This window comes from Nannobrachium achirus (genome assembly GCF_963921795.1).
Source record: "Nannobrachium achirus genome assembly, chromosome: 19".
Lineage (NCBI taxonomy): Eukaryota > Metazoa > Chordata > Actinopteri > Myctophiformes > Myctophidae > Nannobrachium > Nannobrachium achirus.
Window position 1 is genome coordinate 19,287,524 of NC_137826.1, and position 26,603 is coordinate 19,314,126.

The 26,603-nt window shown below is 42.0% G+C and overlaps 1 protein-coding gene across 1 annotated transcript in view; it reads right to left on the bottom strand.

The window, feature by feature from the left end:
• The window catches only part of LOC308305192 (1,4-alpha-glucan-branching enzyme-like), a 176,153-nt gene that overhangs the window by 56,518 nt on the left and 93,032 nt on the right, over positions 1-26,603 (bottom strand). The window contains exons 8-9 of the mRNA XM_080749908.1: positions 8,927-9,042; positions 4,983-5,110 (exon numbers count right to left, since the gene is read on the bottom strand). Of these exons, the coding sequence (XP_080606034.1) occupies positions 4,983-5,110; positions 8,927-9,042 (244 nt within the window). The remainder of the gene's footprint in view (positions 1-4,982; positions 5,111-8,926; positions 9,043-26,603) is intronic.

A 26,603-nucleotide genomic window follows, 5' to 3' on the forward strand; every position in this document is an offset into this window, starting at 1 on the left:
TTCATTTTTGTTGTAACAGTGTTGTGGCCCCTGACTTCAAGACATTTTAGAATTGTGGCCCCCTGCCTAATAGTTGAATACCCCTGCATTAGAGTATGCATGCCCTGGGTTACATCTGGGACGAATTTGGTGCTTTTACTGGTCAACAATAGGTTGACTGTTTTTAGCGTTTCTTAGTTGTTTTGTCATAAAATATCAAAATTAGACATGTTACAAACTTGTAACATGTCCCACTAAACATTGTCATTCTGAAAATTTTGAGCACCTCATAAAAGGTGTGGCTCCAACGTTTTAGAAGATAGAGCCATCTTGGAAGTTGTGGTCATTTTTAAAAGGGAGTGGTCATTTTCAGGTATTTGGTCCCGGATAGAGAATTTCACACAGTTCTTACGTTGTTCCTTGGGGTCATATTATCCAAGAACAGTTGAGATATTCTCTCCTAAATGAAGCGCATACATATTTTAGCCAGGTCCTCTACTAAGAGTTAAAAAAAAAGAAAGCTTCAACAATTTTACAAAATGTTTGTTGACATTTTATCAAAGCCTTTCTCAGGCTCTTGTAAGCTGCTTTGGGGGCAGAGACAGCAAAACGATGAGAAGTCTTTGGGGACATGTCTTCTCTTAAATGATCTATTATTACCTGTGCTTGATTCACACCTCTCCTATCCTCAATGATATGAGCTCAGAGACAGAGAAACAGAGAGAGAGAGAGAGAGAGAGAGGGAACATGGCAGACAAAGAGCTAGCCAAAGACAAGTAAGAAGGGTAAGACAAAGAGTGACAGAAATAGCGAGACAATGTGACAGGGATGAGGGAGAGGGCGAGAGCTGGAAAAACACAGAGGAGCTGGGATAGGGAGACAGAGAGCGACAGAGAAAGTGAGAGAGAAACAGAGAGATCGATTAGAAAGTTAAAAATAAAATGTAATAGGAATTGCCTGAATAAGTAGGCTTACAGGAAAATTAAATCAAAACAAGACTATGGCACTAGCAGACGCGCATATCTTCCAAATGCTTTAGATGTCCTCTATACCATTTCTGCCCCCTTTGTCTTAATATCAAATGATCATGATGTTTTTACCGCAATAGATCCTGCTTCCCATGGCCTACTAGAAAGAGGCTAATTGAGGCTCTGTTCCTCTCTGCTCTGAACATTATATATAGAAATGCATCAGCTACCACACTTAAAAAACGTTGGACTCAGTGTATCATTCTGGCCTCAGATTTATAGACAGCTATAACACCCATCAGAGCATTCTGTATAAGGTTGGTTGGCCCTCACTTGCGACTGGGAGAGATCAGCATTGGTTTTTAAATCGAAAGAGCTTTAATTGGGACTTTACCCTCTTATTTAAATTCTCTTTTGCAGTGGAAAACTATTAGCTATCAAAGGTGCTCTCAGGACTTCTTGATGCTTGAGATTCCGCATGATTCCGCATGCCTCTTGGAATCAGCTTTCAAGTGTTGTGCATCACATACTTGGAACACCTTACAGGCTTCGCTTAAAGTTATACTATCTTAAAATTGTCCTAACTATTAAATCGCTAAGGTTTTAGAACACCCACTCCGTTAATTTCAGCCCCAAAAGCCTTTTCTTTATATGTTTTCTACATAGCCTTGACAGGGGCTGTATTTCCTGGCAAAATGATGTAATCTCCCACATGATACACTACCGGCCAATCACAGCGCAGATCATACACCACCGGTCTCTTCAGGAAGTAGCTTCCCTCAGCAACTGTGTTTACATTGGTGAAGGAATCTTGATTGCTACTCCCTCAATCCTGGTCTAAAAATGACGGGAGACGGCTCTACGGACGCGTATCGGCGAGGCGGAGGTTCTGGTGGTCCGCGGCGACTCCGGGCGAAAAACGTCCGAAAAAAGCAATACCACTACTGACCACCAGTTGAGCAGCTTCCACAGTACAGCTTTAAGTATAGCTCTCTTGTTCCTCTAGGTCGCTTTCAGTCGGATAGATCAACTTTGGTCAATCTAAATTGTACCCGTTTTAATTGATGTTGATAAATCATGTGATAAATGCTCTCTTAATCATGCTATTTTATTGATTAGCCTAAGCATTCTGTATTATTGTTCTTTTCATATTATGGTTCAGGGGCCGGATCTAGCCTTTAGCACTAGGTGGGGCAGGAAGAAATGATAGGGGAGTCACCTCCAGCCCATGCCGCGAAGCGGCGAGGGTGGGAAAAAAACACCCGAAATGCATAGAAAACTAAGCATTTTGGCACACGTATACCATACCTATAACACGCAATATAAACAACAGGTCTTACACCCATCTATCTATCTCTCTCTAATATCTTATCAGTTGTTCTATCCATCTACCTAGTTATGGCATAACATTTCAAATAGTTTAATATTTTTGAAATGTTATATTTTTGCATGCCATCATGTTTGGTGGGGCAGACAGGGCATTTAGGGGGGCAATGCCCCCCCTTGCCTATGCCTAGATCTGGCCCTGTTGTGGTTGTGTTTTTTGTGTTTTGCTGTTGTCATCTCGGCACCGCTGAGTACTGTGTTTTCAGATAATTAAAAAAGGTTGAAATGAAATGAAAATGAAATGAAATGTGGCTATTTAGCACCGGTGGGTGTGTTGGTCCTAAAACGAGTTTTAGCGCAAGAGAGTGCACTGCTATCTTACTCCCATAGGAGCTACAGTACAAATAGTCCATGGGCCAGACGAGATGTCGGTATCAAAAAGGTGGCAAAGGTTATCATGCATTTTATAAAAGCTCTATATCAGTAGATTATATTTTGGTATGATAACCCTTTCTTAGACCCAGCTAAATTGTTGTTATCAGCCGCTAGAGTTGTTGTCCCATTAACTTTACATTACAGGAAAAAAAAGCTAAAAATGAATCTGCTTTAATTAGCATAAGAGGGGTCCAACTAGGGGGTTTTCATGATGCTGAATCCATTGCAAGCATCTATTTTGCACGAAAAACATCCGTGGGGCTAAAACGCCCCCCACAACAGTGTGAAAAGTGATGACTCATCACTAAACCATAGTCTTGTGGGACAGTTTTTAGCCCAATGAATGTTTTTTGTGCAAAACAGATGCTTGCAATGGATTCAGCATCATGAAAACCCCCTAGTTGGACCCCTGTCACCCCTCTTATGCTAATTAAAGCAGATTCATTTTTAGCTTTTTTTTCCTGTAATGTAAAGTTAATGGGACAACAACTCTAGCGGCTGATAACACCAATTTAGCTGGGTCTAAGAAAGGGTTATCATACCAAAATATAATCTACTGATATAGAGCTTTTATAAAATGCATGATAACCTTTGCCACCTTTTTGATACCGACATCTCGTCTGGCCCATGGACTAAAAAAGCTAAATTAGCTTTTTGCATTTCGCGTAGATCGCAAACGTTTCCGTAGTATTTACGCAGTGCACCTATGTGGGTTCACGATGAACACACACTGGTTGCAATCAAAATCCACTCACCCATCAGGCTTGGCTCCTGAGTTTCAGGAGCTACGGTATGAGCAGGCTTGGCTCCTGAATTTCAGGAGCTACGGTATGAGCAGGCTTGGCTCCTGAGTTTCAGGAGCTACAGTATGAGCTAGAATGGCACTTACCCTGAATTTCTCAGGGCTCGGGTTGTTATCAAACAACCATCTGTTGGTTGATAACAAACACATTTTAAGTTTTCTTTTTGTTATATATTTAAAACTGCAGAACCACACTTAAATGATTTAATTGCTTGCACAGATGCTCCCTGCCTCTTAAGATGAATTGTGTGTGTACAGGTCCCGTCGCTCCAGAACAAGTTAAACAATAATAAATACAGTTAACCTGTAGCCACTAATGTACCGTAACTGGTAAAGCCTGCTGAAGCAGTTAGTGCCACGGCCGATGGATGGTTAAGGGCCAGACACAATTACCCATCTCCCGGTGCTCCTTAACAGAGTGATGAGCGCCTCAAGTCCATCCGTAAGGACTCATGTGAGGCTGACATCAATCAATCCAACATGCACCAGCAAGCTCAGTCAACTGTGATAATACAGTAGGAACTAGATTAGAAAGATGTTCTCAGTGGAACACATATCTTCTCCAGAGTATCACTGATGTGATATTGATGACTTCATATTGATAACGTTAGCGTGGAACCGCATATTTGGGCAAAACAAAAAGAATATCCACGCACAAAATATTTACAATAATGTGAGAAATATTCAGGGAATTCACTTCCTTGGCCTACTGGCACTAGAATGTGCAAGAAATCTGATGCTAGCCTCCCCCTGGGCCAGCCTACACACAGGGTTAGTAAAAAGTATTATCTTCTCCCTTGCCTTCGGCCTGGTGGCGATACCCAGATAGATGATGTTCTGCACATTAGCTCCCGGGTAGAAAGTGGATCAGTGAGACATCCCTCAGCATGGAACTACAGTATGATGTGGTGATGGGTGGCAAGGATGAGGCATTCACACAACATCACCACTGAAGATTCTAGACAGAATGGTTGCGTTATCCGTGTGGCTGGAGCCAGGTTTCCGTATCATCCAGCGATTCAGCAGAACCAAGCACAGAGGCCAGAGGTTGGAATCTATTACTGAGGTGTAGGATTGAGTTTACAGATTCCAGCTGCATCTTATTTTTCAGCTTGACCATGCATGCTTGGAACAGGGAAGTCTAGACTGAAGAAGAGCAGTGTGCTCAAAATGTTGCTCAGCTCAAAGGGAACTTTTCTATTCTTATTGGAACTGGGAGGAGGAGGGCAAGGGAGAGTGGAGCCCATTAGGCCAGTTTGGGAGATGAGTCTTCTTCACTGGCAACAATGGTCATTAAACAAGTTTCAGTTTTTTAGGGTGCTCATTTTGGGGCTAAAAATTACCTTCATCCAGAAAGTTTTCATCCAGCAGAATTCAATGAAATGTTTAAAATCAGATTAGTTTCACGTGGAATGGTGGAGGAAAGGAAACACCATTAATGCTCTAGTGTGCATGCATGTGTGTGCTGTCACCTCAGCGATGGTGATGCAGTCGGGGTAGAGCGTGTGGAGTGTGTGGTTGGCTATCATCAGATAGACAATGGACTCCTCGTCCGCATTCGACCCAAAGTAATCACCGTAACCACCAGAAAACGTCATACCTGGACATAGTGAGAGAGGAACAGAGGCAGATGTTTCATTCCTTACAGCTGTAGCTACATATGAAATACTCCAGTGGTTCTCAAAAAAGTGGGGTCCAGGGGGTCCCCAGCAAAACGTGCCAACACAGCATCACAATCATTTTAACCACCAAAAATAGCACAAAGTGACGCGCTGTGAATCTTTTAAAAATATATATATTTTTTACATAAATCTTCTCCGGCACAAAACGTTTTCAATGGGGGGTTCTGCGGCCAAATACATATCGATTTGGGGGTCCCTGACACGAAAACATTTGAGAACCACTGAACTATACAATATCACAGAAGGAATTTTACTGTATTGTCTATATCTTCACACAAAAAATCAGTAAAGATGGACTATGCAAAGAGATGGTGAGTGGAACAAAATTTTGAGAAAAGGCAATGGGCCTCAGTCACAAAACCTGCATTAAATTATTCTTAATTTTGTCGCGGAATCCCTCAATTTTGTGCCCAAGGTGCACCAGATGCTGGATGTCAATTGTTCCTAAATTGGATGCAAATTCCTGTTTATGTTGATTTGCATAGTTAAATGACCAGTTAACACCTTAAAAAGGCAAGCAGACGGTCGTGTGCAAATGAGCCATGGGGAAAGCCTTTTCAAGCTCAGAAATAAATCATCATGTGTGGATGGAAACATAACTTTGATTTTCAAAACTAGTCACAGGAGCAGATAAAAAAGAAGTCATGGTAAGAAAATACTGGTACTAATGCTCTCTCTGAAAGCAGATGATAGATAGATTGTGGTCCGTCAGTGAAGTATGATCCAGGAGACAGATTGTGAGTCAACGTGCATACTGGCAGTGGTGGAAAGTAACTATGTACATTTAATTAAGTATGTACTTAAGTACAATCTTGAGGTCTACTTTACTTGAGTATTTCCAATTTCCAATACTTTTACTCCACTACATCTTGAATCCAAATATTGTACTTTTACTCGACTACATTTATTTGAAAACTTTAGTTACTAGTTACTTTGTAGATTTCGATTATTATCACAAAACATACGTTCAGCTTTTCAACCCTATATATGCCTACATTTTGGCCATTTGAAAATAGCCGATCTACAAGTTCAAAATGCGTTGCGATGCAACACATTGTGAGCTTGTAGATCTGCTATTTTCTAAATGTTTTTATACATTTGAACTGTACTTTTACTTTTGGTACTTTAAGTACATTTTGAATTCTGTACTTACTTTCTACATTGCAGTATTGATACTTTTACTTAAGTAAAAACATTTAGTACTTTTTCTAACACTACACAGCAGCACTTTCATTGTCCTGGGAAGACCATTGATGAAAACAGAAATTGTTTAACTTAAAATTACTTTTAGCCGTAGTCATTATCAAGAATGCCGAGTTGGCAAGCTTTTATACAAGGCCAAACAAAATATTTTGATAAAGATTACAGAATGTAGTGGTACTTTGCTGATATTAATAAAGCATAAACTAAAGAGAGGGCCCATTTTGCTGTGTATGCAAAAAGCCTGCTAGTTTCCCATGACCTTCTCCAATTAAAATTTCATGAAGCAGTATCACTTTATTAGCCACAGGTGGAGTGGAGCAGTCGGATGTTGTTGGATAAAGGATTGGAGCAATAATTGGCAAAACTGCACCGTCAGGTCACAAGCGTCCAGTAGTAAATTACAGTAAGGACCCACATTTCATATGATTTCATATCTCTAAATCTACACTGTAAAATCCTCTGCATTAAGCCATAATACGGAACAATACAGATAAGAAAAAGAAAGACAGCCACACTGTATGTTCGTTTGTAATAGAAAATTACACCAGTAAGACGCCTCAGGGCGACAAGCCACAGCGATGTGGATATCAGGGATGTGGACATCAGGGATCTCCATATATGGACATAAAAGGGATTTGTTCCCCTGGCATCACAGGGATCTCCATATCTCCATATGGGCATGAAAGGGATTTGTTCCCCCTGGCATCACAGGGATCTCTCTAACAGGGCATCATTAATATTGATGACATCAGGGAACTCCATATATGGGCATAAAAGGGATCTGTTAGTGTGACATCACAGTGAAGCCAGAGCGTGATGTCAGAGCAGCAAATCCATTCTGGTAGAGTGGTCCCCTGACATCAGAGCATTATGTCAGAGCGGCAAACACATAGACCGTAAAAACATCTACATGGACAGACACGGACAAGCTGTGACATTTCTCAAAGTGACCTTCATCGCAATTAATACATTTTGTGAATGAGGGTCTTTGACAGAGAATACCATTGGTTGCACTTGCAAAACCTATTGGGGAAATGCATATTTTGAATTTCACCAAAAGGTTATGATAAAAGTGCCTGATTTGTGCTATTTCCAAGCCTCCATGGGCTGGGAGGAAAAACATTTCATTTCGTGTAGGGAAAAGAAGACTTGGGGTATAGAGGATAGGGTGGGGTATCTATAGCCAGATCCCACTAGTGAAATGTATTCCTCCTTCCCTCCTCCATCCTCCAGCATGGTGATGTTCTTGAAATTAGTGACCTGCAGAAATATGTGACCATCTTGTGCACTTCACAAACCACCAATGACTGATGAATCACTGCTTTTGTTCATTAATTGTGAGTTCATTGAACATCGGGATCTGACTTATCCCACCACCAATGGAAAAATATTGGGGATATCTAAAATAACCTATGGAAGAACTTTTTATGTAAGTTACTCTGGATAAGAAAATCTGCTAAATGCCTCAATTATAATTAATATATACTAGTAAGACGCCTCAGGGCGAAAACCGAAAAGCGCCATGTCTTGGCCGTCTGGCCAGCGATGTATATCGGACCAGTTACCCATATATGGAGACTCCTGGTACCCATACATGGAGATCCATGTACTGTATATGGAGATATGCTGTGAGAGCCCAAACATGCTTACTCAGTTATTCGGTATGTGAAAGTCCTATGACGTCTATCACATCTGACATCATAATGTACATACAATCCCTTTTATGCCCATACATGGAGATCCCTGTCTAAACCAGCCACACAGATATATAATTATTACTGTAATTGTAGCAGAACAGAAAGTGAGTGTACAGAAAAAAAAGGAAAAAGAAAAAAAAAAAACACCTGACTACACAGTGGATATAAAAACATCTTGTGTATCCTAACTCCTGTAGGTCCCTTATTTAGCCTCAAGACGCCTCTCTCTCTCACATCCCCTTTCCTTTGCCGTCTCTCTGTCATCTTTACTCATTAGTCGCTGCAGGTGTGTGAAGTCTCTGTGAACTCAGCAACCTGCTACCCCCATGGTATTTGTCAAAAATAAACGACCATAAACTGAGATACTTTGAAGGAGCTATAGTCAACTTTTTCTTGAAAAACGGATACTAAAATAAAAATAATGTTTCGAAAATATTTTATAAAAAAAATAAGCTTCATATATGTGTTTCTATTCAAAAATGACCACAAAAAGCGTAAAATAATGATAAAATAATCATTTTGGCCATTGTCAGACCGACACTTTGTTTACATTCTAGTCTATAGACTAGGATGTAAACGAAGTGTTGGCCCTACAATGAAAAAGTTGACTATAGCTCCTTTAAGCAAACATGGAGTTTATATACACAGTGTGTGTGTGTGTGTGTGTGTGTGTGTGTGTGTGTGTGTGTGTGTACAGTATATATTCTTTTTTTAAGCAAGTGCTCCTTTAACTCAATTATCAAATTTGACAGAGCAACTTTCACTGGAAGGAAGAGCACTGAAACACAAGACACAGGAGTGTACCATGGAGTGATGATGGAACCGTATGCTCACCCATGCCGTGGTTGTGGTACAGCATGGAGGTGACGCCGTCAAACCTGAAGCCGTCAAAGCGATACTCGTCCATCCACCAGCGGAGGTTAGAGAGCAGAAACCGCAGCACCTCCCAACTAACAAAAAAGAAAAAGTACAAATGTTAGGCTGGTAAAAAATACAATTTCAGAAGTTAATGTTCCATTTCAGCAATTAAAATAACCTGAGACAACTTATAAGTGGTCAGTTGGGTGGGCAGAGATCAAGTGGGCCCTGATCCAGAAACGGTTGTGAACCACTGAGCTATAAGTAGTTCACTGTAAGCAGCTCTTTTACACCCAGGCAAACAGCCTTTGGCTGTGTTCACTGAGCAGCTCCTTAACAATGAGGTAAACAGCCTTTGACTGTTGTCAGTCTCGCTAGGTTCACAGCCCAGGCATTTTGTGTACTTTCAGTACCGAGGGTAACGGTTCAACTCATGCACTTTCAGTTCAGACTAAGCAGCTGGTTCCTAAAACACAGCGAACGTGCAAACTCGGGTCGAGAACGAAAAAAGTGTCCACAGTCCAATGCCGTGGTGAGAGAAGCGGCAAGGGATTAGCTCCTACCGTCGAATATACGCTTGTTAAACTCTCCCACCTACTGCGCCCCTGTATTTGGCTGTCTTCAACTACTCCATCTCCTAACTGTGGAGACACTGCTGGAGATAGTAAGCCCGGGTGAAACCATTTTGATGGATGTCTGTCAGTCTCCCACAGCGCCAAGTGTCAGCTCTTTTCCATTTCAGTTTGCCTACCCTCAAGTCCATGGAACGCCACAAAAATAGTAGTCCAAGCAACCGATTGCTCAAGCAAGCGAATTCCCTTGCCCTGTTCACTGATGCACAAAGCTGGCATAGGACAGGTTGGTTGAGAGTACTGGAAACAGCTCAATGTCTGCAAGTGATATTGATATTCATTTGTTTTATGGACTTAAAAATAACGTAAATGACATTATAAAGTCTACGTATCCCTTGGGGGGAGGAGTTAGACTGGAGTCCCATCACTGCAATGCAGAATTACTCCCAACAAAATCATGACTAGAAAATGTGCTCCTCGCAGCCAGGGCAGGTCGCTTATTGTGAGCCCGCACTGTTTAAGGGGGCGTTCACACCAGGGTTATTTGGTCCGCTTAAAAGGGACCATGGTCCTCTTTCTCCTTTGGTCCGCTGGTGTGAACATGCAAAGGGACCATGGTCCCTTTGTTTGGTCCGGACCATGGTCCTCTTGAAAAGGCAGGACTCGGTCCCCTTCCAAACGAACCATAGTCCGGTCCTCTGCTGGTGTGAACGGAGCCGGACTTTATAGAGGACCAAACGTATGTCTGATCAGCCTACAGTACATTTTGCATTGTGTGTTGTTCATTGAAAAACAATATGGAAAAACGAATAAACGACTACTCATGAAGCAATTGTAACTTCGGCTACAAGAGACTACTCATCAATCTTTATGTTTTGCATTTGTGGAGCTGGATTAATAATTAGTTCTAAAAGCATGTATTTCTACGGGAATCACTGTTGATTGATATGACCCGACCGCTGATATTTCTTGATGAGCTGCAGGAGGCTACACGTTAATAATTGTATCGTCTCCTCTCCCTGTGAGCCGGCGCTGCGGTGTCTTGTAACATGGAAACTGGTGACCCATCGTGTGCGGTGACTCCAGGGGTCGCTCTCCGAACACGGTGATCATTGTTTGTTTTGAGACAAATACTGTCACAAATAAAAGTAAGGTCACCATCTTGTGTGTAACACGGGAGTAGAAGGAGGCGCGCTGCACGCATAACTTCAATCCAAACGACACAGAAATGTCAAACTTGGCTTTTCTTTGAGGCATTAGGATTTTCGCTCTCTTTTCGCTCTCTCACTGTTACCCCGAGGTGCAGCATGAGTCAAACTCTTCACATTGTTGTTGGAACGGCAGTAAGATAGATGTCCATAGTCATCGTGTGTGGTGCGCAAAAATCACTGATTTGCAAGCTACAACACTGTCCGATAGTACAGTATAGGATTCCTTAGCACGGCCGTTATGTTTCAGGGCTAAATTCTGTGGTTAAAAAGAACAGATCTTCTAGCTAGCATCCTGTTAGATCTGTTCTTTTTAAGCATGCGCCGCCGCATATAAAGTTATGGAGTATGCATTATTTTATTGTTTTCATTGAGGTTATTTTATTAATTTAGCTTCACATTTCCAACCTGATAAGGATAGGAAATATCCGTATGGGCCCGTTGCTTGTAAAGAAAGAAAGAGAGAGACAGACAGACAGACAGACAGACAGACAGACAGACAGACAGACAGACAGACAGACAGACAGACAGACAGACAGACAGACAGACAGAGAAAGATTATTTGACGTGGAAACGGTGACGCTTAAAGTTATTTGGCCACGCGTTCTTGGGCTATTTATTATTAAATGAATGCATTAGCCTATGCTTAATAGCCTATATGTTTTTTTTTTTTTTTTTTGCGAGAGAGAGAGATTCCTCCGTCCATCCATCGCTAATTGCTGCCTGAAATGCGTGAGTTTCGCTTCTTTAAAAAACTAAAATATAGGCTATAAGCGGCTGTGATTAATAACTGGAATTTGGAATGTGTGCTCATAGTGTTTTCACAGTTATTTTAATTAATAGCCTAATTAAACCAACACTTATGCTGCAGTTTGGCAGTGGAGTAATTTTCATATAGGAATCGCCTATTCTGTCAATAGATCAACAACCAACCACGTGTCATTTGTTACATATTTGGTTCTTTTAACAAAAGTCCTGTGTGAATGCTAACCGGACCAAATTCAAAATGCAACAATGTAAACATTTGGTCCCTGATCCGGACCTTTTAAGCGGACTTTGGGTGAGAACGTGCCCTTAGTCAATGAAACATTGCTTTGTTCAATTTTGTTCAAAAACGAGCCACTCATGGAAACCTTGGAAGCCAATCATAGCCAATCAGGATGGATTATGAAAAATCGGATAGATCCGTCTGTGTACAAATTTACGTGATGTTTGGACAAAATCTGTAGGAGTACTATGAAAAATGGTAGCACTATAACAGGCCAATGTGAAGAATCTGGGGCAGAGGTTATGCTCTGGCCTCCAGGGAGTGGGTGTGCACAGTTTCACACCGATCGGTCCAACGCTACCAGAGATTAGCTGCTCACAGATAGAAAGACTGACAAGTGCACACACGGACGGACGGACAGGCGGACAAGGGTGAAAACATACCGTAGGAATCCAAATCACACTACACGCTCATGAAAATTGTAACAACTACTTGTACTACAGGACTTATGACTCAAAACATACCGGTAGTTATTTACATGTTACTGGAAAAGGTAATATTACCAGTAGGAGCGATCTTACTGGTAATCTGGCCAGTGATGTATATCGGACCAGTTACCCATATATTGAGACCCCTGGTACCCATATATGGAGATCCATGTACTGTATATGGAGATATGCTGTGAGAGCCCAAACATGCTTACTCAGTTATTTGTTATGTGAAAGTCCTATGACGTCTATGACATCTGACATCATACATACAATCCCTTTTATGCCCATACATGGAGATGTCTGTAGAACCAGCTATAACCACATGGGCTGTCTTGGCCATCTGTCTTGGCCAGATATGCATTCTGTTAGTGTGGTACAGTATGTGGCCTCCATATATGGGCATTCCCATATGTCCTGTTAGATATGCGATTAATATTGATGACATCAGGGAACTCCATATATGGGCATAAAAGGGATTCTGTTAGTGTGGTTCCCCTGACATCACAGTCTTGGCCATCTGTCTTGGCCATATATGGATTCTGGATACAATCCCTTTTATGCCCATATATGGAGATCCCTAACAGAATCCCTTTTATGCCCATATAAGGAGATCCCTGCTCTGAGTATCTGACATCACTGCGATGTCACCGGTGATGTCACAATGATGTGTCAGGGGAACCACAGTGTCAGACGTTACCTGTACGGACGGATATGGACAAGCTGTGACCGTTCTCATAGTAAACTGCGACCTACGGTCGCAACTACCATAGCACAAACCACACAATTCAGCCATGCTGTGTACATATACAGTGACATTTGGAGGAGGTTGGAGTGGCGAGGTGAAAGATCAGCAGAGAAGAAGTGTGAGCTGTCAGTTCATAAAGAACGCCCTAGTGACTTGTTTGAATATGATTGAATATGATATGATGATGTTGCGTAGTGAATACAATGCTGATAGACTTTCAGTTTATGCACGCTTGACTTCCGTGTTCTGCCTGAACTAACGCAATGCTTCATTTATGCTAGTCAATTGTGATATTGTTGTTTGTCTATGTGTGATGTCGCTGATGCTGTTGTTCAACTGAGCTTATGATGTTGTATCCAAAGACAATAACCACCCACCTTCCCAAGTCAGTGGCTCGTAAAATGGGGTCCGGGGACCCCCAGAGGTCCTTCTGGGGGTTCCAGGGGGGTCCCCAGCTAAATGTTTGTAAGTTAGGAACGAAATGGACAGCTAACGGGTCTATAAGTGTACAAGTGGAACCAAATGGAACCAATTTGGTTTCACTTCACACAAGTTATGGGGGAATGTGGTCTAATGCATTATGAAACTAGGGGTCCTTGAACTTAAAGGGATATTTCACTTTCAAAAAAACATTTGGTAATTTTATCTTCTAATCAGGCTTTTATGAACACCCTGAACAGTTTTGAATTTGATTGATTCAATATTTAGATATTTGATGTAAATGTTACCAGGCCCTCCAGGCCCAGGGCCTGTCCCCACACACACCCTTTGTAACTTCAAACTTCATTTTAACCATGATAGATTCATTAAAAACATGATAAAAGTTTTTCATGTATTTTTAATAATTATTTGTTGAATTTCATCCATTTCCCAAATAATTATTAAAAATAAATGAAAAAGTTATCGAAAAAACATGACCTGCTCACGTATTAGGAGGGTGTTATGAGTCACCAGAAAAAATAATGGGTGTTTTTAATGAATCTATCATGGTTAAAATGGAGTTTGAAGTTACAATGGGTGTGTGTGGGGAGAAAAGCTCATACAGTGTTTCCCTGTTGAAAGCGGAATATCCCTTTAAATAGTTTTAGAACCACTGATCAATTCAACTGAACTGACCTGGACAAAACTGCACCGAACTGAGTTTAAGCAAACTGGATTGAACTGGACTAGACTGAACTGAGCTATACTGGACTGACCCGGACTAAAACTGTGCTGACCTGAACTGAACTCTTTTACTGCTGTTCTTCCCATCCAATTTTTTTCTTAACACTACTGTAATCCCCCACCATGCTCCATCAAACAAATACAGTATACACACCAGAGCATGCACTCATAGCTCAGGGGTAGAGAAACCGTTATTAGAGCACGAAGGGTTCCCGAAGGGTTCCCAGTTCGAATCCGGGCTCCCCCTGAGTTAATGTCGAAGAGTCCTTGAGCAAGACTCTGAACCCCTAATTGCTCCCGGTGAGTAGGTTGGTGCCTTGCATGGTTTCCTCCGCCACCGGTGTATGAATGGGTGAATGTAATGCACAATCTATGTAAAGCGCCTCGGATAAAAGCGCTATATAAATGCACCATTTACCACTCACACACATTCACACAGCCCCAAAAAGAAACCTAAGTAAAACAGTTAGACAATATGCTTTTGTTATGGACATTACAGTCATATTCTTCTTTTCCAAGACCATTTTGAGGCCAAACAAGTCCACGCTCCGCCACTCTGTTCTGTGACAGATTTGTGTGAACGGATAACATTGTGTTTCCATTGCAGTGGACCTAGAATCAGGACTACAGCATCCCCTCAAAAAAGTACAGTGACATCAACATAGTTTTAGTCGTGGGACGACAACAAATGACTCATGACATTAAAGGCGCTGCAATTATTCTCTGTAACATTCTATCTATTGCCAAATGTATGCTCTGTCATACGTCTGTGTCACACGCCAAAAATAGGAGATCTAACTCTTGGATCTGCTGTTATCTGCTGTTATGAATAAGGATGAATCGGGCTTAAAATGCTTTTGTCTCATTGCAACTCTTTGGTCTAAACTAAGCTTAAGGCTACGGATACAAGCCAACAGTGATGGCATGCAGGATTAGATTTACACAGCTAAATCTGAAATATGGCAGACCATAGTGACTATACATTTACATATTTGTTCTTATACCTGGGTTGCAGGAAAGAGACAAGTGTTCCTGTGACAATACAATAGCTTATCCATGAGATGGAAAGAGATTAGTCTCTCAACTCACACCTCCTCTGCATATACCTTGCTCTCACAAATTCTGGATAATGTCTGTGTATATAATATTACAGACAGAGCGCAACAGTGTAAAATAAACAAATAATAATAAACCGAAATTGAGAAAGCTTAATATAGCCATTATCCATCAAAATAATTTGTCCTTTTTGGCGATTGCTACTGGTAGCTCCATGTTTGTCTAAACAGAACTTAAAGAAAGCTGAACATATTAATGTAGCAGGAGATTTTGTAAAGCAACAACATGTCATCAAAAATGGTATTTATTAATGTTAAAATAAGTAAAGTAAATACATTTCCAGTGCATACGCCGGTGCCAGGGGCTGACAACCAATGAGGATTGTTATTGTGAAAGATACACCAGTAAAAGATTAAAAAGTTAAACAGTATTCATTTAGTTTTGCATTATCTGTTATACACAAAAGCATTTACTTGGTGAGAACCTGCACTATTTACCTGAATAGCCTGTAATCAAACATGTGTTAACATGCAATCAAGTGTCTATAGTATAGTATTATACAGTAGACACTCAATTGCATGTTGACACATGGTTGATATACAGTAGGTGACAATGACTGTAGTCTTCTATGAATATTTGTAGATTAGAACATGTATTGTTGTCTCTGCTCAACTGTACAGCACTGAATAGTCAGACACGCATTTGAAGCAGACCTTTGTGTTGAGTGCTTTCCCACCGCAGGGCCTAAAACCAATCATTTAATACCTGTGTCTTTAAGCCCCCTCGCCGGATCCTTTTGGTCGCACTGAGCACTTTTACGCGACCGCTCACAGCATTCTGCGCCAAACAGCGCCAAACCACGAGCAAATGGATATTTGAGTGGAATGGGTATTGACCATTATGAGGACCATAATGGTGCAGGGGAGAAGCCCTAAAGGAGAGAACCCTCAGCCTGAGAAGAGTAGTGTATTACATATTTATACACACACACACACACACACACACACGCAGGGGCATCACAAGGGGGGGAAAAGCGGGACTGAGTTACTAGGGCCCAAGGTGGAGGGGCTTTAATTATTTAGCTATGTGAGCTTGTAGATCTGCTATTTTTGAAAAGTCATGAAAATGTGTGCAAATCATTGAATATATGTATTTTTTCTTTTCAAATCTTTTTATTATATTTTCACATAGAAATAGCCCAGAGGCAGGTAGACAATCTCAATAAAAGAAACATCATCACATGTAGATATCTGAGTACATCATTATGAGAGAGACCAAAACCCGACCCCTATCCCCCCTCCCCCCACCCTCAATCCCCAGGACGGTTGCACACCAGATTCAATAAAACAAGAAATAAGATAAAAATTAGTACAGAGAAAAGAGAGAAAGTCAGAAGAAAGCGGAATAGATATTCAGAACTTGTTGCGTGTTGGGTTGGTCAGAGCAGGTAAGCGCCACACTACGCCATTTGGGTATTACGGTAGAACATCATAAAAGGGCTCCAAGTCTTATAGAATTTCTTTTCAGAGCCAGCAATTGAGAACCTCAGCATCTCCAGCTCCAGACAGGACATCACAGTGCAAAGCCACTGATTAAGCCCAGGCGGGACAGCATCTTTCCATTTAAGCAGAATGGCACGTCTAGCAATCAATAACGTGAAGTCAACCATACGACTCTCTGTCCGTGTTAGGGGAAGACCCTCAGTTCCGACTGTACCGAACAGAGCCAATAGGGGGTCCGGGTCTAGATCACGGTCTAAAATGTTGGACAGTGTATCGAATACGCCACTCCAGAACAACTGTAGCCGTGGGCACGACCAATATTGGTGTATAAGCGTGGCTTCACCGTTACATTTGTCACATCTAGAGCTCACGTCAGGGTATATGCTTGCAAGTTTGGCTTTAGAGATGTGGGCCCTATGAACTATTTTGAACTGTGGCGGGCACAGAGGGAGGATTTATGTATAGAGGAAAAAATTGAATCCCACTTTTCTTCCGATAAAGCGAGCCCAAGATCCCGTTCCCAGTCAGCTCTTATCTTGTCCAATGGCGCGGATTTCAGATTGGAGATGGTGTCATATAGGATTGATATAGCGCCTTTTGTCGTCGGATCGAAAGATAAAAAGGTATCTATGGGATTGGTATTGGGTTCTTCAGGGAAGTCGGGTATTACAGATTCCACATAATGTCTAACTTGGAAGAACCTAAAAAGGTCCGATCTAGGCAGGCCGTATTTCCTTGTCAATTGTTCGAAAGAGGCAAAACCCCTATCTATAAACAGGTTCTTGAAATTCCTGATGCCTTTTCCGCGCCAATTACGAAAGGTTATATCATTTAATGACGGAACGAAAAAGTGGTTGGAGAATATATGTATTTTTTAAGCAAACATTTGTAACTTAATTTTGCTTCTGGGGGGTCCCTGGAACTAAATATTTTGAGATGGGGTCCGTGGCCAAATATATATAATTTTTGGGGGTCCTTCAAATGAAAAAGTTTGAGCACCACTGACATGGAAAGAAGGATTTTAAATATTCAAAGACAAATTGTCACGATTTTTCTAAAATAGCAGATCTACAAACTCGCAGCGCGGCATAATTACAAAATAATGCGTTCCCAGTCTAAATGGGTTAAACCCCCTCCCCCTATGAAGAATAGTCATGGGGGGCCCACAGTGAATTCTTGTACCCAGGGCCCAGAATTTGGTGCAACACCCCTGCACGCAAAAGGTCCGATCTAGGCAGGCCGTATTTCCTTGTCAATTGTTCGAAAGAGGCAAAACCCCTATCTATAAACAGGTTCTTGAAATTCCTGATGCCTTTTCCGCGCCAATTACGAAAGGTTATATCATTTAATGACGGAACGAAAAAGTGGTTGGAGAATATATGTATTTTTTAAGCAAACATTTGTAACTTAATTTTGCTTCTGGGGGGTCCCTGGAACTAAATATTTTGAGATGGGGTCCGTGGCCAAATATATATAATTTTTGGGGGTCCTTCAAATGAAAAAGTTTGAGCACCACTGACATGGAAAGAAGGATTTTAAATATTCAAAGACAAATTGTCACGATTTTTCTAAAATAGCAGATCTACAAACTCGCAGCGCGGCATAATTACAAAATAATGCGTTCCCAGTCTAAATGGGTTAAACCCCCTCCCCCTATGAAGAATAGTCATGGGGGGCCCACAGTGAATTCTTGTACCCAGGGCCCAGAATTTGGTGCAACACCCCTGCACGCAAAAGGTCCGATCTAGGCAGGCCGTATTTCCTTGTCAATTGTTCGAAAGAGGCAAAACCCCTATCTATAAACAGGTTCTTGAAATTCCTGATGCCTTTTCCGCGCCAATTACGAAAGGTTATATCATTTAATGACGGAACGAAAAAGTGGTTGGAGAATATATGTATTTTTTAAGCAAACATTTGTAACTTAATTTTGCTTCTGGGGGGTCCCTGGAACTAAATATTTTGAGATGGGGTCCGTGGCCAAATATATATAATTTTTGGGGGTCCTTCAAATGAAAAAGTTTGAGCACCACTGACATGGAAAGAAGGATTTTAAATATTCAAAGACAAATTGTCACGATTTTTCTAAAATAGCAGATCTACAAACTCGCAGCGCGGCATAATTACAAAATAATGCGTTCCCAGTCTAAATGGGTTAAACCCCCTCCCCCTATGAAGAATAGTCATGGGGGGCCCACAGTGAATTCTTGTACCCAGGGCCCAGAATTTGGTGCAACACCCCTGCACGCACGCACGCACGCGCGCACACACACACACACACACACACACACACACACACACACACACACACACACACACACACACACACACACACACACACACACACACACACACACACACACACACACACACACACACACACACACACACACACACACACACACACACACACACACACACTCATAATACTCTGTATGCAAGCTCTTTTTGTTTGCTTCTTTCTCTCTCTTTGCAAAAACACACCCAGGCTCTCTCTCTTGCTCGCTCGTGTACAACACGCGTGCGCACTGCGCGCACACACACACACACACACACACACACACACACACACACACACACACACACACACACACACACACACACACACACACACACACACACACACACACACACACACACACACACACACACACACACACACACACACACACACACACACACACACAGCCGACTTCATAGGGTTCTTTGTGCCTGTTGGGATTCAATTAAAGTCAGTTAAGTGAGGCAGGGATGAATGGCTGTGAGCCTAATGGGCTGAGCTGTACACGTCCCCTCTTCTAGCCTATTATCTTTCATTAATAACACAACAGTGCAGACGGGGGTGGGGGGGCATGGCAGACACACAGAAGAAGGACATAGCATGCTAACAACCCAACTCCAAGTTAAAAGAGTTATGAGCTTGCATCCGCGTGGACGCAAGCTCAGCATGGAAACGGCTCATAACACAAAAAAACATCTCGCCGTGCAAACAAATGTTCAGTCCTTGTATGAGTAATTTATGACTTGATGAGTTTAGTTGGGCGTAATCTGAGGGACTGTACTGTACGATATATAGTACAGTAACAGTATATAGTGTGTGTATTTCATGAGTTTGGTTAGGCGTAAGCTGAGAGATGATCTACAAGCTCACAAATCTACAGTAGGATCTACAAGCTCACAATCATGGGGCGGCAGTGGCTCAGTAGGTAGAGCCGCCATTTGGAAACTGGAAGGTTCGTGAGTTAGTGTTGAAGTGTCCTCCAGCAAGAGACACGAGACCCGATGAGCTGGTTGGTGGCTTGCAAGATTTCCTCCGCTATCCTATCGGTGTATGAGTGTGTGTGTGTGTGCGTGTGTGTGTGTGTGAATGGGTGAATATAATGTACAATCATTGTAAAGCGCCGTTGATAAAGGCGCTATCTAAATGCACCATTTACAAACACTGTGAGCTTGTACAGAAGATCTGCCATTTTCCCCTAATGTTTGCCTACATTATGACATGGCCAGAATAGTGTCGTTAGGGTTCATGTGGTTACGTCTGTACTCAGCGGAGAGGAAATTGTCAGGGTAGAGCAGAGTGGAGGGGTGACACGCGGGTTACCGCGTGATGTCTGGACCAAGTCGCCTTCCGCCTACGTGGGAGCACGCAACCGACTGCATGAGTCAGCAATCAAGTTGGCTCACTCTGACCGTCTAGACCTTCAGGATGTCATCATCGCAGCGAGGCACGAGAAGTTTGCCAAGTTCAATGCGGAGAGAGAGGGAATGCATCGATGGGCAGACGGACAGGTGCACAGACAGCACCCCCTCAGGGAATACACTCACTCCTTAACCCTCTCTCTCTCTCTCTCACATACTGTATACTCAAACTCACCCACAAATAGCGTGCATACTTGTTTTCTCTAACGCTCCAACACACCAATGTAACCATGTAATAATGATGCCTGCTGTGTACAGTAGTCGACCTGAAATACACACAAACTGGGTTGCACGCACATGCACGCACACGCATGCACGTGCACGCGCACGCACACGCACACGCACACACACACACACACACACACACAGACACACAAGGAGCATCCCTACCTGAATGTCTTTAGAGCTACAAACTAGTCTTTAGATCCCTGCTCCTGCTGGCTTTATTATATGAACAGGGAGAACAGAGATGTCTGCAGTTACCCAAGAGAAGGTGCTTGTCTCCTCATTAAACGGGCATCTCTCTGTTAGTGAGGGAGATAGTGGAGGGGAGAGCAGGGATTGGATGAGGGCATAAGGGGAGAAGACAGCTCTATATCCTGAGACTGCCACTCTGTGGGTCCCACGTCTCTCTCCTTTCCACTCTATTCCCCCGGCCGCTAAGCAAAGGAGACGTTGCATGGCTGAGTTCTCTACAAAAGCAGTGGCGTCAGTGCAGCAAAAGCTAGGGTATGGCAAAGATGGGAGGTGCAATAATGCATTGCACCTGTGCAGCTGACCTGTGGAACCTGGGAATATACCATTTTGTCAAGATGGGGAGAATACAAGTGTGGAGAATATAATTATAATGGCATACCTTGTTAAAGTGACCATTTTGTAAAATTTTGCATTTGTAGTTATTTTACTGTAATTTAACAACATAATAACCAGCACAGATAGACAAAGAGACATTCATGGATTTATATTTAAAAGTAACTTTTATTTCCCCCCCCCCCCTGCACCCAGGGTATGGCAGCTGCATACCCCTGCCATACCCAATTGACGCCCCTGTACACGAAGATATAATAAGACTGGGGAGGGACTAAATCACAAAGAGGACGGAAAGGAGGACGGACAGAGGATGAAGGGGGAGGAAGAGAGAAGGTGAGGGAAAGAGTTGTGTAGCAGGGGAGGGAAGATGGGAGACAACGACGGACAGATGGGGGAAACCAACTGAGAAGTGAGGATATATGATTAATGTACGGTAAGCACAATGAAAACTTTATCAATAAAGTGTTCCTATGTGCGGTGCGCAATGTAGGAGGGGAGGGGTGACGTCAACACATAGTGACGTAGTGGCCTTACGATCAATGCCATTCGGTTTATGAACTGACCGGAGCTTTGAGTTCTTCTGACAGGGGCCAGAGGGCGCTATTTACCCATAATGATTACATTTACGAATATGATGAAATAAAACAAAGTGGCACTGGTTAAAGACAACAGCGTAGTTGTTTGCGGTTTCTCTTAACACACAGGGTGCCTAGCCCGACTAAAGTCTGTCGAATGCTGTTCCCCAACTTAAATCAGGATATACAAAACGTTTCCTATTGTAAACTGTAGCTCTTCTCTATGGACCATAACAAAAAAACCTTGAAGCCTTGGAAACCAGGTAAAAACACTGTAAAACCCCTGGCAGAAGCTACCAAATTAATTAATTATATACGTAGCAACAACTGTGTTAATTATAAATAATATATTGTCATTGTCGGGTGAAAACCTTGTATGTCCAAAACCGTTTGTTTTGCATTTTTCATTTTAAAAATGATTTAAACTACTGAAAACAGCCGATCTACAGGCACACAACGCCTCGCACTGCGAGGCGTTGAAACTTGGAGATACGAGACAATTTTGAAACTTGGAGATACGAGGTTTCCACCCGACAACGACGATATGCTGTATACATTATTTGTTGGTGAGAGGGGCCTTCAAGAAAAATAAATCCTAGGTAGTTGTAATGGCTATGTTCTGTGAAGCACTTCAATGCACAACTTTGAGTGGCAGGTGGAGGGGAGGTGTGGAGGAACAAACACAACACAGATAGAGAGTTGCATGCAGACAAGTCATCAGAGACTGATTGCAACCTGACAGGTAGACAGATGTTTACTGTGAATGTACAGTATTTACTCTCATTAACAATCCACTTGTTACAAAGGTGGACCGATGATATGTGTTTCATATAAAGGCATTAATCAGTGTTTCGTGACTGCATAGTATGACCAGTAAATCGCTGCTATCAAACGTCATGAAATACAACAGACTTGAGGGAGGGGTTTTCAGACAAATTGACGCACCATAAAGAATATGTTAAAGGTGAATAACGACAAACAGCAAGAGAGCTTTTACAAATTCTAAGAAAAGGTCACCTACAGCATGTATTTTCAAAGTACTATTCTATACATTATATAAACCTTTATACGTTTTAATGCACATTTTCTTAATCCTTTTATGTGTATTCTTTTTAGCCCAAACGATGATGTCTTAAATGCAGATAGTTGCTTTATTGTCTGATTTGTTAAGTATATATTATCTGTACTTAAGTGGTACAAACACAATTTAGGGGTGTAACAGTGCACACTCGGTTTGAATTTCAGTTTTGAACCATGGGTCTTTTATCCACTTTTTTTTCTTTAAAGAACTGAACCTTTCCATTGCACGTCCCTCTCAAAGGGGTTTAAAGAGGTGGTGCCATAGTTTTGTACTTTTTCTGTTTTTCATGTGTCTAGGAGGTTGAAAGTATTTCATTAGACCCCCTTATGTGTTTTTTTTTTTAGAAATTATGTATTCTCTTAGTATTTGTTTGTTTTCTCTTGGAGGCTGCCACCTTGTGGTGAAAAGTGTCAGTTAAAAAACACAGATACTAAGTATGTCACAGTATCAACTCCTCCCCTATTTACCATTCACCCAACACTGTGGGGTGTGGCTATATCAACTGGGTCGCCACCCACCGTGCCATCCATGCATACTTAATGAACTGGGGGTGTGGCCACATAAAAAACAAATTTCAACTCTTTCTGTATACTTTTTTGGAAAAAATCTTCCTCCTAGTATAATCATAATACCTGATAATCATGTTTTATAGGGGGGGGGGGGGGGAATCATGGCACCACCTCTTTAAATAAACAGTACAGAATCACTCTAATCACGGTAAGTCAATTTACAACAACAGCGAGAGATGGAACCGTTTCCATCTGTTGACAACCACAAGAACTAAACTAAATCACACATTCTGTAAATAATATTCAACTTGCTTTTTAGACGAGGTGTTGCCAAAGCCAACCTGCTGCCTGGTTCTCACATTTACACCCACAGCAGGAGATGGCACCATAAGTGTCACAGCGCTGCCACCTCAAGTCCCCCTGCAAGATTTGCGCTCATAAATAAGTCATAAATAAGGCGAGTTTGCAGAACATGGCTTAACATGTTCCACTCAGGGGTGATGATGTGCTGGGCAGTCCCTGCAGCCTTCGGTACCTCTGGATGTCCATCCATCAGTCATGAGTTCTACAGCAGAGCACAGATGCCTTGCTTGGACAAGTCAGATGTGATATTCACATTTGCCAGGTGGCGTTGCACAAGGTTTGACGTGTTGCCAGCAGTATACCTGATCGCTTCTGAACAATTCGGGCACGCTGCTACGTTCCCAAATGGAGACCTTAATGCTAATGAGGGTCTTTAAGTTCTTGCTTTTCGGCGCACAACATGACAGGCTGTCCTGTGTGTGTACAGTGTGCTGGGCCTCAAGGCTACACTGTTGGCGCCTGCCTTGTTAATAACAAGTTCTTATCAAACTATTTAGAATTTTAGAGGTAACCAAAACAAGCACTCCGCTTTTCAACCCTCCCGGGGGGAAACAAACGTGCTGCTGTGTATGGAGTGCTTGCTTAATATGTACGTGTGGGAACTTGGAATTGAAGTTCTGCATGCAAAACAAAATATTTATTTTTTCCCCACCATCGGCCACACTGAACCGAGCGGCCTGAACCGAACGACCTGTACCGAAACGGTGCGATACTACGAATATGTGTACCTTTACACACCAACAATCGCATCTGCATAGGGCAGGCTATTGTGTTTGCGAGTGCATTACTGTATGTATGACATGCAAGCATGTGTGTAGGTCTGTGTGTTACCTTATGCATAAGACATGAGACAATGGCCTAGAAGAAAACGAATAGCTCCGGGGCCAATCATTATTTTATTTTTTTCCCCTAGATGTTTTCAATCTTTTGGCAAGAAGTTCTAACAGTTGAATGGTCAATCAATGGCAGATGATAGGCAACCATCTACTAGAGGAACTCCTACATCAGTCCAATTATTTAGCACAATGCTGCCACAAGGCCTGTAATGATCGACGATGGAACTTAAACCTTTATGACATGGCTCTTCATTTTCCACATTTACAGTTCTCTCTGTCTCTTTCTCTCTTCTATTCTCTTCTTGCCTCTCAGGGACCTGAGGTGAGCTTCCCCCTCGTTAATTGCTCCCATTAAAATTAGACCAACCCAGTACAATACACATCCTAAAGCCCAGAAACACACACGCACACAAACACATATTCACAAATTCACAACTTCACAACCTACACCAATTACACCATCACACAGACACACATCAAACACACAAATACAGTGTGGCGGGCTCCCATAAACATCTACTTAGAAATGTATGCCCATGCATATACGTGCGCGTGCACCCACAGTCACAAGTGATTAAAGTCTCCCTAATTGCAGTCTAGAAAGCGGCACTTTGGAAAGCCACAATGTGTTTTGCTGTTGTTGCTGAACAAGCAGCCATTGCCCAGTGCTCTTTCTGCTCGCCTGTAAAACATTATGAAACAAAACAGCCGCTTTTAAGGCAGCTCGGTGAAACAATGCAATTACCGTTTGATACAGCTCTGTGTCAAGGAACAAAACAAGCGCCACCTTATCTCGACTGGAAAGCTTTAGAGGGACTACAAACTATGCAGAGAGTTTGCCTTACAACTTACCACTTCTCAGAAAATAAAAAAACAAAGAAAAAAACCAAAAACAAAGCCAAACTCCAAGTGCACTGGAAAGTCATTTCAGCATGCAGCTGAGATGGGCAGAAAAGTGCCAACATAGGCAAAAATACTAAACTTTTAACCTCAAATATAATGAATATTATGTTTCTTCCCCTTGTTATGATAATGTGCCGGCTGTGGCCAGCACACTATGATGAGGACTAACACTAGAACACAAACGCACATTCACAACAACGCATTTACTGTACACCCACAAAGGTCACTAATTACTGCACAAAACACTGTCCAATGAGCCTGACTTATGCATCCTGGAGAAGAGCAAGGGTCCAGATGGCAGCTGTTCAGAGTAGCAGCATTGTTGAGGTGCTGCTATTCACAATGCCAAGGCGGTTCAGAAAGGCCAGTCGAAGCCTGGGTAGTCTTATGGTCGTTAAGAGTGAAGCTGCAATGGCTGGTGATGGATGGAAATGGCCTTGTAAATTGCAAACGCGAATGCCACGTGGAGGAGGGATCACAGACGGGGTGCAAAGACCAGACAGGTTGCGCACTCATTGTCTGGGCCTATCGCTGCGACTTACTGCACTGTATATCAGCCACTTACTGAAGGTGGCAAATGTCCCAGCTCATGTAATGGCTCATAAAGAGAGAAAGAGAAAGAGAGAGACAGTAAGAAATAGAGAGGGAAAGAGAGGTCCAGACAGGTGATTGTGAGACATACACTCTAAAGCCCTTTGAGTGGTCAGAAAACCAGAGAAGTATTACATAAATGCATTTCCTTGCGACAGCAGACTGTCGAAACCGAGGAGAGGACAGCAGGATTAGGTGTGGTTTCAGAGATGAGAGTGACACTGACGTCTTTAAGCACGATCACATTTTGATTCAGACGACTGTGAAACCATTTTCTGGGGCTTTTATATAAGACATGAAAGTACTTTCCATTTCCTTGGGAAGGTAATGACACGAAACTTCAAAAAGCAGTTAAACTGAACTTTTATTTCTTTCTAATCTATGGTTACTAAAGATAAAGTATACTTATATACACCATATACGTAAATAGGCAATATATAAATATGTTATGTAATATATTATTTCAATTATTGTTATTTTTAATCATAATAAAATATAAAATAGTATAATATAATAAGACAGAGACATACTGTGTAACCTTTTCTTTTTAATATCGGCAAGAC